Consider the following 19,276-nt stretch of genomic DNA (forward strand, 5'->3'; position numbering starts at 1 on the left):
TGTATAGATGTATAGATGTGTATAGATGTGTATAGAGGTGTATAGATGTGTATAGAGGTGTATAGATGTGTATAGAGGTGTATAGATGTGTATAGAGGTGTATAGATGTGTATAGAGGTGTATAGATGTGTATAGAGGTGTATAGAGTGTATAGATGTGTGTATAGATGTGTAGGTGTATAGATGTGTATAGATGTGTGTAGGTGTGTACCGTGTGTATAGAGGAGTATAGATGTGTATAGAGGTGTATAGATATGTATAGAGCTGTATAGGTGTGTATAGAGGTGTATAGGTGTGTATAGAGGTGTATAGATGTGTATAGAGGTGTATAATGTGTATAGGAGGTGTATAGGTGTGTGTATAGATGTGTGTAGATGTGTATAAAGGTGTATAGATGTGAGTATAGAGGTGTATAGATGTGTGTATGTGTGTATCGGTGTGTATAGAAGAGTATAGAGGTGTACATATGTGTATAGAGGTGTATAGATGTGTGTAGGTATGTATAGAGGTGTGTAGATGTGTATAGATGTGAGTATAGATGTGTATAGGTGTGTATAGATGTGTGTAGGTGTGTATAGGTGTGTATAGAGGTGTATAGAGGTGTATAGAGATGCGTATAGATGTGTATAGGTGTGTATAGAGGTGTGTATAGATGGGGATATAGATGTGCATACTGTAGATGTGTATAGGGGTGTATAGAGGTGTGTATATATAGATATATATAGATGTAAATAGGTGTGTACAGATGTTTGTAGGTGTGTATAGATGTGTACAGAGGTATGTACTGGGGTGTGTACAGAGGTGTATAGATGTATATAGATGTGTACAGAGGTGACTATAAATGTGTATAGGTGTGTATACTGGTGTGTATAGATGTGTATTGAGGTGTGTATAGATGTGTACAGAGGTCGGTATGGAGGTGTACAGATGTATATAGATGTGTGCAGATGTATGTAGGTGTGTATAGATGTGTACAGATGTATATAGGTGTGTATGGAGTGTATAGATGTGTGTTTAAAGGTATGTGTATATATGTGTACAGATGTATATAGGTGTGCATAGATGTGTACAGATGTATATAGGTGTGTATAGGTGTGTATAGATGTCTACATAGGTGTGTGATTAAAGGTGTGTATAGATGTGTGTTTAAAGGTATGTGTATATGTGTGTTTAGAGGTGTGTATAGATGTGTATATAGGTGTGTGTTTGAAGGTGTGTATAGATGTGTTTATAAGTGTGCGTTTAGATGTTTGTATAAATGTGTATAAGTGTGTGTTTAGAAGCGTGTTTAGAGGTGTGTATAGTTGTGTATATAAGTGTGTGTTTAGAGGTGTGTATAGATGTGTATATAAGTGTGTTTAGAGGTGTATATATGTGTATATAAGTGTGTGTTTAGAAGTGCATGTATATACAGTATGTGTATATATGTGTGTATAGGTGTGTGTGTGTATATATGTGTGTATAAGTGTGTGTTTAGAGGTGTGTATAGATGTGTATAAGTGTGTGTTTAGAAGTGTGTTTAGAGTGTGTATAGATGTGTATATAAGTGTGTATAGAGGTGTGTATAGATGTGTATATAAGTGTGTTTAGAGGTATGTATATGTGTGCATATAAGTGTGTGTTTAGAAGTGTGTATATGTGTGTATAAGTGTGTGTTTAGAGGTGTATATGTGTGTATATAAGTGTGTGTTTAGAGGTGTGTATATAAGTGTGTTTAGAGGTGTGTATGTAAGTGTGTGTTTAGAGGTGTGTATATGTGTATATAAGTGTGTTTAGAGGAGTGTATATAAGTGTGTGTAGAGGTGTGTATATGTGTGTATATGTGTGTTTAGAGTGTGTATATAAGTGTGTGTTAGAGGTGTGTATATGTGTATATAAGTGTGTGTTTAGGGGTGTGTATATAAGTGTGTGTATATAAGTGTGTTTAGTGTGTATATAAGTGTGTGTTTAGAGTGTATATAAGTGTGTATATGTGTGTGTTTAGAGTGTGTGTATATGTGTGTGTTTAGAGGTGTGTATATAAGTGTGTGTTTAGAGGTGTGTATATGTGTGTATATAAGTGTGTGTTTAGGTGTGTATATAAGTGTGGGTTTAGAGGTGTGTATATGTGTGTATATAAGTGTGGGTTTAGAGGTGTATATATAAGTGTGTGTTTAGAGGTGTGTGTATGTGTGTATATAAGTGTGTTTAGGGTGTGTATATAAGTGTGTTTAGAGGTGTGTATATGTGTGTATATAAGTGTGGGTTTAGAGGTGTATATATAAGTCTGTGTTTAGAGGTGTGTATATAGTGTGTGTTTAGGGTGTATATATAAGTGTGTGTTTAGAGGTGTGTATATGTGTGTTTAGAGGTGTGTATATAAGTGTGTGTTTAGGGTGTGTATATAAGTGTGTGTTTAAGAGGTGTGTATATAAGTGTGTGTATATAAGTGTGTGTTTAGAGGTGTGTATATAAGTGTGTGTTTAGGGTGTGTATATAAGTGTGTGTTTAGAGGTGTGTATATAAGTGTGTGTTTAGGTGTGTATATAAGTGTGTGTTTAGAGGTGTATATAAGTGTGTTTAGGGTGTGTATATAAGTGTGTTTAGAGGTGTGTATATAAGTGTGTTTAGAGGAGTGTATATAAGTGTGTGTAGAGGTGTGTATATGTGTGTATATAAGTGTGTATATAAGTGTGTGTGTTTAGAGGTGTGTATATGTGTGTATATAAGTGTGTGTTTAGGGTGTATATAAGTGTGTATATAAGTGTGTTTAGAGTGTGTATATAAGTGTGTTTAGAGGTGTGTATATAAGTGTGTTTAGAGGTGTGTATATGTGTGTATATAAGTGTGGGTTTAGAGGTGTATATAAGTGTGTGTTTAGAGGTGTGTATATGTGTGTATATAAGTGTGTGTTTAGTGTGTATATAAGTGTGGGTTTAGAGGTGTGTATATGTGTGTATATAAGTGTGGGTTTAGAGGTATATATAAGTCTGTGTTTAGAGGTGTGTGTATGTGTATATAAGTGTGTTTAGGGTGTGTATATAAGTGTGTGTTTAGAGGTGTGTATATGTGTATATAAGTGTGGGTTTAGAGGTGTATATATATAAGTGTGTGTTTAGAGGTGTGTATGTGTGTATATAAGTGTTTTTAGGGTGTGTATATATAAGTGTGTGTTTAGAGGTGTATATGTGTGTATATAAGTGTGGGTTTAGAGGTGTATATATAAGTGTGTGTTTAGAGGTGTGTGTATGTGTGTATATAAGTGTGTGTTTAGAGGTGTGTATGTGTGTATATAAGTGTGTTTAGAGGTGTGTATATAAGTGTGTGTTTAGAGGTGTGTGTATGTGTGTATATAAGTGTGTATATTAGAGGTGTGTATAGATGTGTATAAGTGTGTATATGTGTGTGTATATAAGTGTGTTTAGAGGTGTTTATATGTGTGTATATAAGTGTGTTTAGTGTGTATATAAGTGTGTGTTTAGAGGTGTGTATATGTGTATATAAGTGTGTGTTTAGGGTGTGTATATAAGTGTGTGTTTAGGGTGTGTATATAAGTGTGTGTTTAGAGGTGTGTATATAAGTGTGTGTTTAGAGGTGTGTGTATGTGTGTATATAAGTGTGTATATTAGAGGTGTGTATGTGTATATAAGTGTGGGTTTAGAGGTGTATATATGTGTATATAAGTGTGTGTTTAGGTGTGTATATAAGTGTGTGTTTAGAGGTGTGTATAAGTGTGTGTTTAGATGTGTATATAAGTGTGTGTAGAGGTGTGTATATGTGTGTATATAAGTGTGTGTTTAGAGGTGTGTGTGTGTATATATAGTGTGTGTTTAGAAGTGTGTTTAGAGGTGTATATATAAGTGTGGGTTTAGAGGTGTGTATATAAGTGTGTGTTTAGGGTGTGTATATAAGTGTGTGTTTAGAGGTGTGTATATGTGTGTTTAGGGTGTGTATATATGTGTGTGTTTAGAGGTGTGTATATAAGTGTGTGTTTAGAGGTGTGTATATAGTGTGTTTAGAGTGTATATATAAGTGTGTTTAGAGGTGTGTATATAAGTGTGTGTTTAGAGGTGTATATAAGTGTGTGTTTAGAGGTGTATATAAGTGTGTGTTTAGGGTGTGTATATAAGTGTGGGTTTAGAGGTGTGTATATAAGTGTGTGTTTAGTGTGTATATAAGTGTGTGTTTAGAGGTGTGTATATAAGTGTGTTTTTAGGGGTGTGTATATAAGTGTGTGTTTAGAGGTGTGTATATAAGTGTGTTTAGAGGTGTATATAAGTGTGTGTTCAGGGGTGTGTATATAAGTGTGTGTTTAAGAGGTGTGTATATAAGTGTGTTTTTAGGGGTGTGTATATAAGTGTGTGTTTAGAGGTGTGTATATAAGTGTGTTTTTAGGGGTGTGTATATAAGTGTGTGTTTAGAGGTGTGTATATAAGTGTGTGTTTAGAGGTGTGTATATGTCTCGTTAATTCGACCCAACTGGAGCATTATGCGCGCGCGCCCCCTGTCGGTGCGCCTCCGCCCGGACCTCAGCCTCAATTCCGTTTTAGGACGCGACTTCAGCGCATTCAATGTCGTGCTCATACACACACCCCTACTGTACACACACACACACACACACACACACACACACACACACACACACACACACACACACACTTGTCTATATAGCATCACATTTGGACCTTGCGTACTGTGTCTGAAATGAGCGCGCGGGCCATTGAAACTGTTTGGACTGATTGATAAAAAGTGTGACAGAGAGTACAACGAGCAGGTGGGGGGAAATAAAAAAAAAATGAATGAAAAAAAGAAAGAAATGTTAGCCATAGCCACCTCACTGCAATGCAATATATGATTTATGACAGATCTCTCCGCTGTGTTCGTGCACGAGGCTCGGGTTTTATTATTATTATTATTATTATTATTATTATTATTAATATTATCGGGACGCAAAGACCCTGGAGACCCACGTGATCACCCAAAAGCAGTTTGGCACTCACACACACACGCGCGCACAGGTACTGTATTTTTATTTCATTTCGACACACATCATCATAACCACCACCAGCAGCATCAGCATCAGCATCACCAGCACTACCCACAGGTCTACTGCATTCAGACTCCAACCTCACTGCATTTCATTCGCAGAGATTTGTGCCTGGCGCGCGACGCAGGCTTTCTGCACACACACACACACACACACACCCCAGATCTCTTCACATCAGCTTTACATGAACAAACAAAAAAAATCCAAGGCACAAGCCATTGTGCTGCAGTGCACATCACGCGCGCTTTGGGGCTGTTCTCCCTCTCTCTTTAGGATGGGGGGCACTTTTTTATGCTTTCCAACCCTTGAGCGTTTATGCGTAAAAATGGACGCGAAAAACACAAACACGCGCAATATATACAGTAGATTTGGGCTACTCACAGCATCGTCTCTCCTCCACAGAGCTCCAGAAACGGAGTGGACATCGCACCAGGTCCTGTCCTCCTCTCCCTCTTTCTCTCTCTCTCACACACACTCACTCTCTATCTATCTCTGCCTTTTCTTCTCCTCTTTTCTCATGCGGAGGATTAAACGCTCGCCCCCTTTTTTATCATCCTTTAACTTCGATCCCGCGGCATCGCATTAAATCCAAAGTGGCTTCTTGGCGTCCGTGAGCTTTATCCATGACTGTGTGCGTCGCGTGTGTGTGTGCGTGTGTGTGTGTGTGTGTGTGTGTGTGTGCGTGCGCGCGAACGCTCGCGTGTGTGTGTGATGCGTCCTCGGTCCCGCATCCAGAGCTGCGGGGTTGGAAGAAGAAAAAAAAGAAGAAACGCGCGCGCGCGCACACAAACAAACACACACACACACACACACACACACACTATCTCTCTCACTCTCTCTCTCTCACACACGCGTATCTACGCACGCAGAGAGCAGCAGCAGGTCTGCGACTATAAAACGCAGGAGATTCCGTCTTCTTTTCTATCCTGTCTTCTGTCCGGTTTCTCTTTCCTTCCTTCCTCTCCCATCATTATACATCCTTTCTTCCTTTCCTTTTCTTCCTGCGCTCCTTCAAAGCCAATCACACCTCTCGACATGGGAAAACTTCAGAAGAAGAGTGCTGCAGTAAAAAAGGTCAGGGACTGAAGGGGGGATGTGGGCATCTTCAGAGGTTTCATCCTGCACACATTCTGAAAACTGCGACACAAAAGCCAACCAAGCAACCAGTTTGGGATTCTGCAGCAGTGATCCTGCATTCCTCATTCATCACCAGTCAGGGATTGATCCAGGTCAGGGTCACGGTGGATCTTCACACCCCTGGGAGCACTGGGTGTGAAGCAGAACCGGTCGCATGTCCATCATGCACTCGTTGTTACTCAGTGAGATCATTCAGTAAAAGTTCATGCTTTTGGAAAGCTGAAGGTCCCCAGAGAATGAGGAGGAACCCAGACAGACACAAGGAGAACAAATAAAACCTCACCCAGGGTTTGTAACCGGAGATCTTGGAGCTGTGAAATGGGAACGTTACACTCTACCGTGCTGTCATTTTTTCTTTTCCTAGATATCTTCCCAAAGGTTGTTTTGCTCTTTTGATCCTCAACCTGATTGGCCAGAACATTCAACCTGATTGGTCAGAACCTAAATTGGAACCTGTATTCCCTCTGTATACACCAGACACACCGTATAAAACCTCATGACATGCCTCAGGGTTCGTTTTTGGGCCATTTTGCTTTTCCTGACACTGATATTATCCTCATATTATGTTATTTAGACCTCAGTGTCTGATCACAAACAAATCCAGAGCCTTGGGGAATGTTCAAATGTTCAGAGCAAAAACTTGTTTCTGAAAGCAGCTCATAAGTTACATCCTTGTTTTCCTAAGTGAAGCATGACCGCCTTTTCACACTTGGGACAGTCACTGAAATACATCCACACTCAGGAGGGGTTTGGGGGTGGGGCTTATCAATCTACTGATCGCAAGAAATGCTTCTGAGGTGACTCCATGAAACATGACGCACTGATGTGTAAAGCTCCAAAACAGTGAAGAACCTTGTTTTGAATGCGAGGCATGTCCTCGTGAAGAAACAGCTTCAAACGAAGAGGAGACGATCTTCTATAAGAAGATCTGAATCATGAATTTTTCATGAAGCGCTGACCTTAACAATCCCTCTCAGCATCGTGATGAAACTTGAAACCGGAACTAACGTGTTATCCGGAACCAGACGCCAAAATCCACTATTGTCTTCAAAAAAATAAATAAAAGGATAAAAACCACTTATCTCTGCACTTATCTATTCTGGGTCGTGTGCCGTTACTCTGAGAGCTTCCACGGATGACGCGGATCAGACCCGGGTTCAAGTGAAGCTACCTTGAAGCAGAGATCGGATCTCTCAATCGCTCTCAGACATGGGAACGTTTTCACGCTTCACCACCGTATCAAACTCTCAAGATCACACGACAGAATCCTGAAATTATTATTTTATCAACGTTGTTTTTCTTCCTGAGTCGGAAAAAACCCCTTTAAGACAAAATCCCGACTTTTACAAAGTTATTGAAGGTCAGATGGTGAGAAATCAAAATGGCCGCTCACTGTATCAGAAGTAAACCCTTAATTCTATTTAAAGTTTATACCGTAAATATCATCATCAACCGACTACTGACTGCTGATTCATTATATTATGTGTGTGAACACACACTTACACTCTCAGACTACGTCTGGACTAATCTGGATACTTTTAGACGCTTTGACCCGCATCATTTCCGCCTGGCGTTTATTTACTTTTTGAAATGTGAAAACAACGACAAAAAGTAGTTTTCGAACGTCTCCGTGTTCACAGACCACACTGAAACAACGTCTTCAAACGTATTCACTTTAGAGAGCGTTTTCAAAAAGCTACATATTTATTGTGGACGGAAGGCCAAAACACACACACACACACACACACACACACACACACACACTTACTGCATTGTGCAGATTTTCAGCCTCAGTCTCTTTTAGGTTTTGCTTTTAATTATTTTTTTTCTGGACTCTGGTTTTACTCCACACTGGCAGGTTGTGGGCACATGGCCAGGGTTTATTTTTCCCTCTACAAAGCAAGATTTTAATATTTCAGACCTGATCTGTGAATAAAATACATTGAGTAAGCAAATATGCTGTAATTATAGTTACTCAAAGGGTATTTAAGTTTTTCCTGTGTATGTATATATATATATATATAACACACACACAGGAAAAAGGTAATAAACTTTGGTCTCCATAAAACCATAAAATACTCTGTGTGTGTGTGTGTGTGTGTGTGTGTGTGTGTGTGTGTGTATATATACATATATATTTACATACAGGGTGATGTGATGAGGTGAATATCGATGCTTCTGCTAGAGATGATGTACGCGGGAGGTGAAGCTGCGGCTACATTGAAAGGAGACGTGTTGAATTGTGTTCATTGAACACAATTGCATCATTACGATTCAAATAAAACATCACTGAAGGTCTAGGAGTGAAACACATGGACTGACACACACACACACACACACACACACACACATACACACATACATATATATATATGAGTCTTCACTTTCTCTCTTATTAACTGGTGTGAGCCTCTGTAGTATTTCAGTAATATCGGTCCACAGGATAGTGCTGCTGATGAACCCAGTGCACACTCATCACCAAGATCTGATGAACAGAACAACCACAAAAGGGCCGAATAACAACCCCAAGGAGATGAAACCTCCTCTCATTAAACACTGCTTACAGTAATTAGAACAATCAGCCATTTTTCATATCGAACACATCCAGAAAAACAATGTAACGACTGCAATTATTTCCCATGACTCCACACACACGTAAAAAAAAAAAAAAAAATCCCCCCGTGTCACGTTAATGCCTTCAAAGTTTACTGATGTTCATGTAGAAGAGGACTGTTACATCTCACGCCATCCTCTGTGTCTTTAGTTAACAAATAAATTATATATATATATATATATATATAAAATGGACAATAATTCTTAGGACATGTGCAGTTACATGACACGTTCACACACACACACACACACACACACACACACACGCAAAAGGGTAACAAATGTAAGACCTAAAACTGACACTGGATTGATAATTTGATTGTTTTTGTGTAAACATCTGCTCCATTTCTCTGTCTCGCAGTTACCAAAAGAAAGAGAAAGAAACGTGAATCCAGAGCCGGATGTTTAGCCGCAGGGCCTCCCTGTGTCCCATTTCTGGATTACGAGCGAGCAGGGTGTGATGTTGCGAGCGAGCGCCGAGGAGTCGTATCATGTCTGAGGCATAATGCGATGCGATCGGCCTTGTGAAGGGGGAAAAGGAAAGTGAATGTGCAGCGTGCAGAGGTGAAGACGTGAAGCTCGTGATGTTCAGAGACACTGTACAGGCCTGGAGGAGGCCATTTCACAACCTAAATGTGTGTACAATACAGTGCAGATCTCAAATCGTACATATTTTTCCTTTTTGTCCATTTCCTGTGCCTTTTTTTCACACTAAGCTCCATCATCTGCACTTTAATGATAAGAGATTTTTTAAATGTAACCCTAAATCATGACCTTTAAGGAGCTAATCTCAGTGCTCGAAGTACAAGTCCAGATCCAATGCCTTTCAGAACCAAAATCCGATACAGACAGATTTTCTTGTCTTCATTTACAACTCCTGTCATTTTCTCATTTCTTTTTCTTTGTGAAGTAAAACTGCAACTCTAATGAAAGCCTTGAACGATTCCTGTGTGGGGAACGGCAGGATTTAGAGGATTTGTCTGTGATCATCATTCATTTTTATTAATGATTTCTCTATTAAAATACACAAAGCAACCAAAAACAAACTATTAGGTTACTAATACAAGTAAATGAAACCATCAGTCAGGGTTCCAAAAGGAAAAAGTGGAACGATTGTGGAAAAAATAATGGTTTACTTTCTGAAAGTTCAGACACAAAGCACGAGTTCTTTTTGTTCTTGACTTGTTCATCGTTCTTGCAAAACGCATTTGCTCTTTTTGCAGATTTCAAAGTGACAGCAAGGCAAAGTGATAACTTGAATTCTCTCTATTTATGAACCTGGTGATATTTGATGTGATTGATTTAGAACTTCATATTTCAATAAAGTAGACATTTTTTAACTTAAAGTATTTCATCAACGTTTAATGGAGTGATGGAGGACAGATGGAGCTTGAAAATCTCTCTATAAAGACTTCTGGCGTTTTCATCACCTGTATGTGATCACAGTACAGCCCAAGCTCACCTTCTGGCCAATCACAATCCAGAATTAATTAATATGGTATTTGAATATAAATGAAGTAATGTTAAAAAGTTGATCACCCTTTTGCTTTCCTCCTGTAATATGTAACTGTGAGAATATAATATAATGCAATATAAAATAATATTACATAATATATATATATTTTTTTATCATGTTCTACAATTGAATCAGATTCGCTTTCACATCAGCCAATCAGAGCTCTGCCCCGGCCACTGTCACCTCTCCGCACAACAAGCCCCGCCCCCTCGGCTGGATGTAGTCAGATGCTGTAAATGAAGCTGAAGTTTAAAGGGAAAGAAAACGCGTAAATGTGTTCCTGAGGCAGACTGGGTATTGATTTGCAGTATTTTACAAAATGACAAGTAAGTAAAAAATATGTATATAAAAATTTATAATAATAAATTGCGAGCTCGAGGGCTAATGAAGACCGGAAGTGCAGGCTAGGTAGCTAACCTGCTCGGGTGTTATTCAGACTTTTAAAGACGACAAAGGTATACATATTTACTGTTTTACTGAAATATAAACATTTGCTTATTATTATAATTACAAATATAATAATAAAGGCGGTTTGGATACCTGGACTTCCGGTTTCCTAACAGTAGCTAACGGTATCTAGCTAGCATGAAGCAAGTCGGGCTGTTTTTAATTCAATATTATTATGGTGACTTTAAATTTTAAACATTGTATAATAATGTAATAAAACAGAATGCTGAGGTCATTATTAAATCATATTTAACATTTTAGTCTATGTAAAAAAACGACTTTTTAATAACAGCTGCTCCATGTTGAAGAAGGAGTAAAAACAAGTGTTGCTTTATTTACGGTTTAAAACTTTATTTTATATCTGATATCGTGTTTATATAATAATTATACACGTGTCGTGGTGTTTGATTTGTTTTCTGTCACCGTGTCTCCATTGTTCGCAAGCCGCCGTCCATCGGCTTGTCTTTGGGCTGTGTCCCGAATCGCGCGCTTAGGCGACGTTGTAGTGCACTACAGTAGGTGGAACTGCCTTTAAGTCGGCGCGTATATAGTGGACTTGAGCAGGCGAGAAGGAGCTTTTTGGGATACGGCCTTGAAGTGTAGCACTAAACAGAACACAGAATTGGAAAAAAAGATGATTTAATTCCATATAAAATATATTTCAACTTTACACAGATCTTCATTAAACACCAATAAGTGTCAAATGAGAACTTTTGAGCAATAAGCATCAGCTTTCTGTGTGTGTGTGTGTGTGTGTGTGTGTGTATATAGATAGATGTGTGTGTATATATGTGTATGTATGTATATGTGTACATGTATGAATGTGTATTTTATATATATAATTAATTAATGTTTATTTTGTATCTATGAATTACATGTTTTTTTTTTTTTTTTATTATTGTTATAATTATAGTGTGTTATTAGTTTATTAGTATAAGTACATTCTTACAGATGTGGTTAGATATAAAGCTGTGTAAAATCTCTGCCTGTTGATGTTTAACGATGTTGAATAAATATCGTTTAAAGAGTAAACTAATAATATAAAAAATGTTCTTGCTTTGCGTTCACCTGGTTTCAGGTATGAAAAGGAGACGATGTGATGGCGGCGCTGAAAAAACGTCCGTCGTTCAGAGACTTTCTACAGCAGAGGTGAAGAGACGATTTACAATCCAGTATCTGAGAAGACTAAAACATCTGCTGGTCAATCTGAGACAGAAACCAATTACAAAAAATAAAGATAGATGATGGGATGTAAAGCGCTGTACAAAAAATTGTTCATAAAAAAAAAAATAAAAGTAATTTGTAGCTACAAAAACCAGATTTCCTCAGAACTTGGTTGTGGCAGATGTTCGTGTGATGTTCGTGTACCTGAAGGGTGTTTACATGATAATTAAGTCATGAGAGATTCTAATATGCAGTTTGTGTTAAAAAAAAAAAAAACAGATAAAATAACACTGAATATTCTGTAATATAGGTCTAACATTTGTATCTTATTTTGAAGCATGAAGTACTAATAGTGTGTGTGATATCTCAGGTCCAGGAGCTGATCTCCAGAGAGGTCCAGTCTGCCCTGGAACAGTCCGACAAACTAATGAAAAGCATGATGGAGAGAATTCAGGAGGTCGATAACGAACCCGGATACGACCTGAAGATCCGGAAGCTTGAGGTCAGAAACGCACGCCAATTGTTACTACACACTTAATCTGGAGCTTCATCTTCTAACATCTCTATCTATCGCTTTAAACAAAAAAGAGAAAAATGAAATGAAGCACAAAAATAAGTAAAATCCAGTGCTGACAAATTGTAGTCTAATCCACCAGTTCAAACGTTTTTGTTTGTTTGTTTGTTTCAGGCCCACGTTATGAAAGTGAAGCGAAGGGGAGACGTGGTTTTCGCAAACCTACAGAAACGTGAAAGCTTGGAAGCAGCCCAGGAAAAGGTTCGGGTTCACGTCAAGCAGAAATCTTTATAATAATTAAGAAATCTCCTAATAATAATAATGATGCCACCTTTTATATATATATATATATGTGTATGTATGTATGTATGTATGAATATATGATCAAAGAAAGCTAAACATTTTCTTTATTGTTTAAATTGTTGTTGTTGTTGTTTTTTTTTTTTGTTGTATCTTATTCCAAATTCTTTCACTGCTGCTGGATTCCAGAATCTCATCCCTACACCTGAGATCAAAAAACAGACAGACGTCCATATGATCAGGTACATTATTATTATTATTATTGTTATTATTGTTATTATTATTATTGTTGTTGTTATTATTATTATTATTATTATTATTAATATTGTTTTTATTATTGTTATTATTATTATTGTTATTATTATTATTGTTATTGTTATTATTATTATTATTATTATTATTATTATTGTTAATATTGTTTTTATTATTATTATTATTATTATTATTGTTGTTGTTTTTTATTACTTTATTTAAAAAATGTGATTTAAATTTTTTATTATTTAGATTTTTTAATGATGATTTGATTGTTATTAATTACATAAATTTTTACCTTTTTATTTTTGTTTTTATTTTATAATATATTTTTTTTTTACATAGAAATCTTAAAGTTTAAATTTTTCTTTGGCGTCGAACACGAGCATGTGGGCGGAGCTAGAATTGTGCGGCTTTCTGATGCGATTTCCGATTGCGATGACACAATGTTCTATTTTACGATGAAATAAGAGTATCTATTTGTTTAGTTTAGTAATTTAACAGTGTTTTCTTGCGCTTGGTCTCGAGCTCTGGGTCACGTTTTGGAACATGTGACACCTAAACTCCACCATCTTCACTTCACTTCACTCTGAAATGACTTTCTAGTTCTCTGTGCCCTCCGTGTGCTCATTACGTAGTGTAGAACAGACTGCAACTGATGTTCTGCACATTTCCCATCCTGTATAAAGTATCGACGCTTCATTTTATTCCACATTAAAACAGATTTACTGCATCGGTTGTTTATTAGTTCGCAATAACGGCTTTCTTTTTAATCAGTAGAGTGGATTAGAGTTTAAAATACAAATTAGAAAATGGCATTTAATGATTCAGATTTTTTTTTTAATTGCGAAGATACAAAAAAAAATCTGGAAACAAACTCTTTAAAAGACCACATATTTCTACATTGGAATAAAAGCCTTCAATCTGACGATCTGTTGAACCTCGTGTTCGACTTGAACTCCAGCACGGCTGCTCACAGCATCGACAGCACTGGTTATACTGTTATAGTTCTGTGAACCCGTGCACAGACGTGTTCACTCTGTAGCTCTGAGTGTACAAGAGGGAGCGTAAATATACGGCGATGTAGCCGACCTGCCCGTTCGCCTTCTCCGCACAAGAATCCTGTACTTATATCGATTTCTCCTGTTTACAAACGGATCTTGGCATAAGGGGTTTGTATATTCAGATACTCGAGAAATCGCACACAGAAACCGAGGCTATAAAAAGGCTACAGCATGTCGCTGTCTCATCTCCAGCGTCTAATAATAGCATGCATTTGCCAGAGCTGCTTCCTGAGATGTGAAAAATGCAGCGTTTTGTTTAGTTACATCACCGCTATAACGCTTACGGGCCTGTCGCACGCCATGTCTGCGTTTTGTATATAAACCTGTCGCATATCATATACACTATATAAACAAAAAGTATTGGGACACCTGGTTTTTTTTCCCCCAGTCATATGTGGTTTTATTCCAGTCACATGAAATTTTGCCAGGAGACCCAAACCTTTACCTCTGCACAAAGCCAGCTCCATGAAGATCTGCTTTTCATGGGTTGGACTGGAAGATCTCCTGCTATAGAGCTCTATAATTGTAGAAAAAGAAGCACATACCAATCTCACAGTCGGGTGTCCACAAAGTTTTGGCCATATAATGTGTATATATAGTATTTATAACCCATTCAACATCTTATATTTACTTATTATTTATATTATATTTATTCTGTTTCTTTCTATATTATTTGTTTATTCATTCATTTACTTCTTGGTTGCCAGTTTATTTATTTATACATATATTTATTAGTTGTTTTATATTAATCTGCTTTAGATTATTATTATTATTGGTATTATTTTAAATAATGTAATATTAGAATTCTAAATTTTATTTAATTTAAATGATTTAATCTTTAAGGCAATTGATCCTCTGTGGTATTCGTCTTCAAAAGCTTCTGTCTGTCTGTCTGTCTGTCTGTCTGTGTGTCTGTGTCTGTCTGTGTGTCTGTGTGTCTGTCTGTGTGTCTGTGTGTCTGTGTGCTTGTTTGTTTCTACCCTCTATTCCACTGAGATTTTTCTTTGTGTGTGTGTTTCCATTCTTAATTCTTTTTCTATATTGTTCTGAATCCAGACCTTCCTAAATTGTGTATTCCTTACACCTTCTATATATCGGCCCCTTTGCGTTGGTTTTAGTAACTCCTCGGCTTTAATAATAAATAGAAATACAGCTGGCTGCTATTATAGGTTTTACTTCATCTTAATAAATAAATGATGTCATTTGGACATAAGCATAATGTGTTTGTTTTTTTATTTTTTTATTTTTCTTTTAAATCAATGAACCCACCTGATAATGACGCTGCTGTGCGATCAGGTGAGATTAGCTCATGCTAGTGGTCTGCTCTTCTTGATTACAGTGAATGACATGTAAATCTGTGTTCTGTAAAAGGGAATCCTGCCCTGTTCTTTTTCAATAAACCACTTATGATAGATAAGTATGAGTTTCGCACAGAGAAAAATACGAGCATCATTATAGCTCTCCCTAGCCAGTCTGTGCTTTCTGTGCTAATCGATCGACTTCTGCTTTCCCTCTCTTTCCCTCTCTTTCTCTCTCCGTCCCTAAATGCCATTGTTTTTTGGAAGTCCAGTGCTCCATGCTACATTAGTAAGATTCATGTGTAGCCTTATACTCTAAAGCACTGCTAAGTCAGTAAAAAAAAAATCAGTTCCCTGATTAATGGAGCGCACCATTTTTCTCATCTGAAGCGAGAACACTGCCACCTGGAGACCACTGGGAGAAATTTCCCCCCTTTTTTATAGTGTACATATAGTGTAGTTGTCTGTAAAGACGTCAGAGAAACTGTAAATTATTCTTTATGTTCACAAAAGGAGATGCGATGTCTGGTTTCTTTCCATCAAGCTGATATTTTTGTTGTACATGCTTTTTGTAAGGGGGTGTGCTAACTTTTGCACACACAATGATGGTATCAGGTATATGGTATTCAGTGTAAGGGAAAGGTTCTGTATAAAAGCTTTATTGTATGTATTATAAACTGTACTGCTAAATCCTCACAAATATCTGAATAAAAAAAAAAAAATTCTTAATTTTTTATTAATTTCTTCCCTTCTCAGTTCAGCTAACGGAGAGATTTCAGGCACGTCGTCCTCATCAGGAGGTTTGTGTTCATCATTGATGCCTTTCAATGGCAACTCTGTGATTTATTTATTTATTCATATTATTTAGTTTATTTTATTTACTCTCTCTTTCTCTCTTCTCCTTATTTATTTATAAATTGTATTATGATTGTTTTTAAATAGACATGGCCAGTCCAGGAGGCACAACGAGAAAACCTAAAGAAGGCTGCTGGAAGAGTTTGGTAGCTTTTCCTCCTCACTTCTTCTCAAACTCCATATGTGGACCGGAGCGTGACAGAACGCTCTCCACCTCCGTCTGATCTGTTTCTCTTTTCTTTCAATTCCAGCGCACAGAGGATCCGATCGTGGACCTGACAGGTGACACAGAAGGTGAGCATTCTGCTCTCTTCTTATTTTGTTTATTTATCATTTATTCCATTTATTTGGATGGAATGGGTGAAGAAGTTTATTGTTTCTAGCAAAGAACAGATCTGGAACACGTTAACGTGACGTAGTCATCAACACAACGTTCAAAGAAGACGGCGTTCAGGATTACGTTTCAAAAAGCGGATTATTTTTTAATAAATATATAAATATTTTGCTGTATATAATGTTCATATATTACATTTATATAACACTTTGAATGGAATTAATCACCCTTGAGAAATGTTCTAGAAAAATCTTTTAGAAATCCAATTGATTATATTACTTTTATTTATTCTTTAAAATTATTTTTTATATTTCTAGTTATTTTTTTAAATCGTGTTTTTTTTATTTTTTCTATTTAAAGCTCATTCGATTTATTTACATATTTCCTTTGATTTATGTTCATTAATAAATTTAATATAATATTTTCATAGTAGAATTATTATATTTACCTTTTTTATTTATGAATTATTATATTATATTATTATATTATAATTAATTTAATTTAATTTTTAAATATTTTTTATTGTATTATTTGTACATTTTAAACATGACCAATTATGTGTGTGTGTGTGTGTGTGTGTGTGTGTGTGTGTGTGTGTGTGTGTGTGTGTGTGTGATTTCTTTAGCAGCATGCAGACCAAATGGGACCAAGCACAGTGATGCTCCACAAACATCATCACAGGTACTGCTGAAACCATGATGTTTATTCCTTCCTTCTTCCTTCATTATGGGAATTAATGGTTTCTCTCTCTCTCTCTCTCTCTCTCTCTCTCTCTCTCTCTCTCTCTCTCTCTCTCTCTCTCTCTCTCACAGGACAGCATGGATGACAGATCGTCTCCATTAGGTGTGCTGTAGGATCGAATTATTTATGAATTTATTCTATCTATCAAATCGAACATATTGACGACTAAAAGGTTTCCTGAAGGATGTAAAATAAACACTGTATATATATTTCTACAGCAGAGGGCGGTGAGAACTCACACCAGGCAACGGTGGAGAAAAAAACAGCCGAGGTGCAGGAAGCAGAGGTACGACACACGTACCATCCTTCCATTTCATTTGATGAATAAATTTGGTCATTTAATCATAAAGTGAATAAATATTACTAATAAATATAATCTTTAAACTTTTTTTTTTTTTTTTTTGCAAATACGCTAAGGCCAAAAGTTTGTGGACACCTGAGCATAATCTTTTTTTGAACATCTCATTCCACGTTTAATCTCTAGGCTGTTATAGTAAGCTCCACTCTTGCAGATAGGAAGATGGTGTTAGTAAGGTCAGGTGTTCAATAGGCTTGAGGTCAGAACTCCATAGCAGGCTGCTAGAGATCTTCCAAGTAATTACAATGCAAACGATTTCATTATAATGAGTATTTAGAGTTTTTTTCCCCCTCATTTCACTTTGAATATGAATTTTTATTTTTACGAGTTCTGAACATCTTCATCAGTTATAACATTCGCGTTGTATAACCGAACAGGTGGCCCTGCAGTCCAGACTTCCTCCGTTCCCAGACACTCCGTTCCCACACCAACTTCCTGTCACGGCCGCCTGCAAATCCATGCCCCAGAAGCCCATGGTGAAAGTGGCTCGCATCAAAAGCCCGCGAGGAATCGCGCTTCTGTGGAACGTGGAAGAGGAAGACCCGGACGCCGCCACCATGGACTGCTATTACATCTACGTAACGCAGGAGCGCAGCGACGGAACGTTCTCCAAGTGGAAAAGCATGGGCGTGATCAAAGCCATGCCTCTGCCCATGGCCTGCAGAGTGGCGGCGGAACATTCCAGAGACAGAACGCTGTGTTTCATCATCATCGGCAAGGACGTGTACGGCCGCTACGGACCCTACAGTGACGTCCACACTGTGTGGGCCGGCCAGACATGAACATCTTTTTTTTTTTTTTGTATTTGTTTTAGTAAATGTCAGGCGTTCAGGATAGAACAGTCTTTTTAAGGAAGACTAAAGTTAAGGAATAATACATCTGCTTTTGGTGTTACAATAAAATGTATTCGACTGATGCAGTTCTGCACTTTCTCAGTGAGGCCTGGGTTTTTCAAGACCACACCTAAACATCTGCAGTTTTCTGGACACAGCTGGAAAATGATCAGGCAGGTGAGGTTTAGACATTTCTATCATCAGTAGAATGGAATAATTATTTTAAACAAAAATCTGCAAGATCTCAGAAAAGCGTACAGATGTTTGAATTTTTAGCTAAAATCTGAGCTACAACAGGATTTTATGGTAAAACCCTTCTTGAATATAAAGTTCTGTACAAATTGTTTTTAATAAAGTTTCATTTAATACAATTACTTACATTGCATTACAGTTATTTTAGTTGATTAGATTGTTAAAACGTTACACTTCCATTTCTGTTAAAGTTCCCTATAATAATCCCAAGTAAAAAGGTTTTTATAGCGAAAAAGTGAACTTGTAAAACTGACCACGTGGCTCATTGTTGCCTAGTAACAAGCCTGTTTCAAAAAAAGCTGCTATGAAACAAACATTTTGTAGGTGGTGATGGGAAGCTGAAGGACAGACAAGTTTCAGTTGTGACCTCTGAGCTCACACACACACCACTCTGCAGGAGAGCGAGATCAGAGACCTTCAGATACAAAAGGTACGCAGAAGAGAGTGTGTGAGGGAAAGCTGAGCTTTTTATTTGATTTAGATTTCTCCGGTTTTTGATTTTCATCGTAAATCTTTGTCGTATTGTCTGAGCTCGAGATTCACACCCTTCTCTTGAATATGTAAATGTATCAC

At 37.2% G+C, this 19,276-nt stretch overlaps 2 protein-coding genes across 4 annotated transcripts in view; one reads left to right on the plus strand and one right to left on the minus strand.

Moving 5' to 3' along the window:
• Positions 1-5,810, minus strand: part of grin2aa (glutamate receptor, ionotropic, N-methyl D-aspartate 2A, a) — a 104,885-nt gene extending 99,075 nt beyond the window's left edge. The window contains 1 exon segment of the mRNA XM_046866752.1: positions 5,407-5,810. The gene's annotated coding sequence lies outside the window, so the exon portion shown is untranslated.
• Positions 5,811-10,468: 4,658 nt separating this feature from the next.
• Positions 10,469-18,822, plus strand: atf7ip2 (activating transcription factor 7 interacting protein 2). Of its 3 annotated transcripts, none has more exons than XM_046866021.1 (12): positions 10,469-10,617; positions 11,817-11,887; positions 12,273-12,404; positions 12,591-12,677; positions 12,906-12,958; positions 16,087-16,130; positions 16,273-16,331; positions 16,437-16,479; positions 17,145-17,200; positions 17,332-17,362; positions 17,479-17,546; positions 17,996-18,822. In XM_046866021.1, the coding sequence occupies exons 1-12, from the start codon at positions 10,611-10,613 to the stop codon at positions 18,398-18,400; spliced, it is 1,056 nt and encodes a 351-aa protein (XP_046721977.1). In that variant the 5' UTR covers positions 10,469-10,610; the 3' UTR covers positions 18,401-18,822. The 3 variants fall into 3 exon arrangements, with proteins under 3 accessions (XP_046721977.1, XP_046721978.1, XP_046721979.1); XM_046866022.1 differs by having other exon boundaries at positions 17,148-17,200; XM_046866023.1 differs by lacking the exon at positions 10,469-10,617 and adding an exon at positions 10,679-10,746.
• The last annotated feature ends 454 nt before the right edge of the window (positions 18,823-19,276 follow it).

Source organism: Silurus meridionalis, chromosome 14, assembly GCF_014805685.1.
Source record: "Silurus meridionalis isolate SWU-2019-XX chromosome 14, ASM1480568v1, whole genome shotgun sequence".
Taxonomy (NCBI): Eukaryota; Metazoa; Chordata; class Actinopteri; order Siluriformes; family Siluridae; genus Silurus; species Silurus meridionalis.

Coding starts and splice junctions, on each gene's coding strand:
- atf7ip2 (XM_046866021.1), top strand. Junction 11,888..12,272: donor AGAGACTTTCTACAGCAGAG/GTGAAGAGACGA, acceptor GTGATATCTCAG/GTCCAGGAGCTGATCTCCAG. Junction 12,405..12,590: donor TGAAGATCCGGAAGCTTGAG/GTCAGAAACGCA, acceptor TGTTTGTTTCAG/GCCCACGTTATGAAAGTGAA.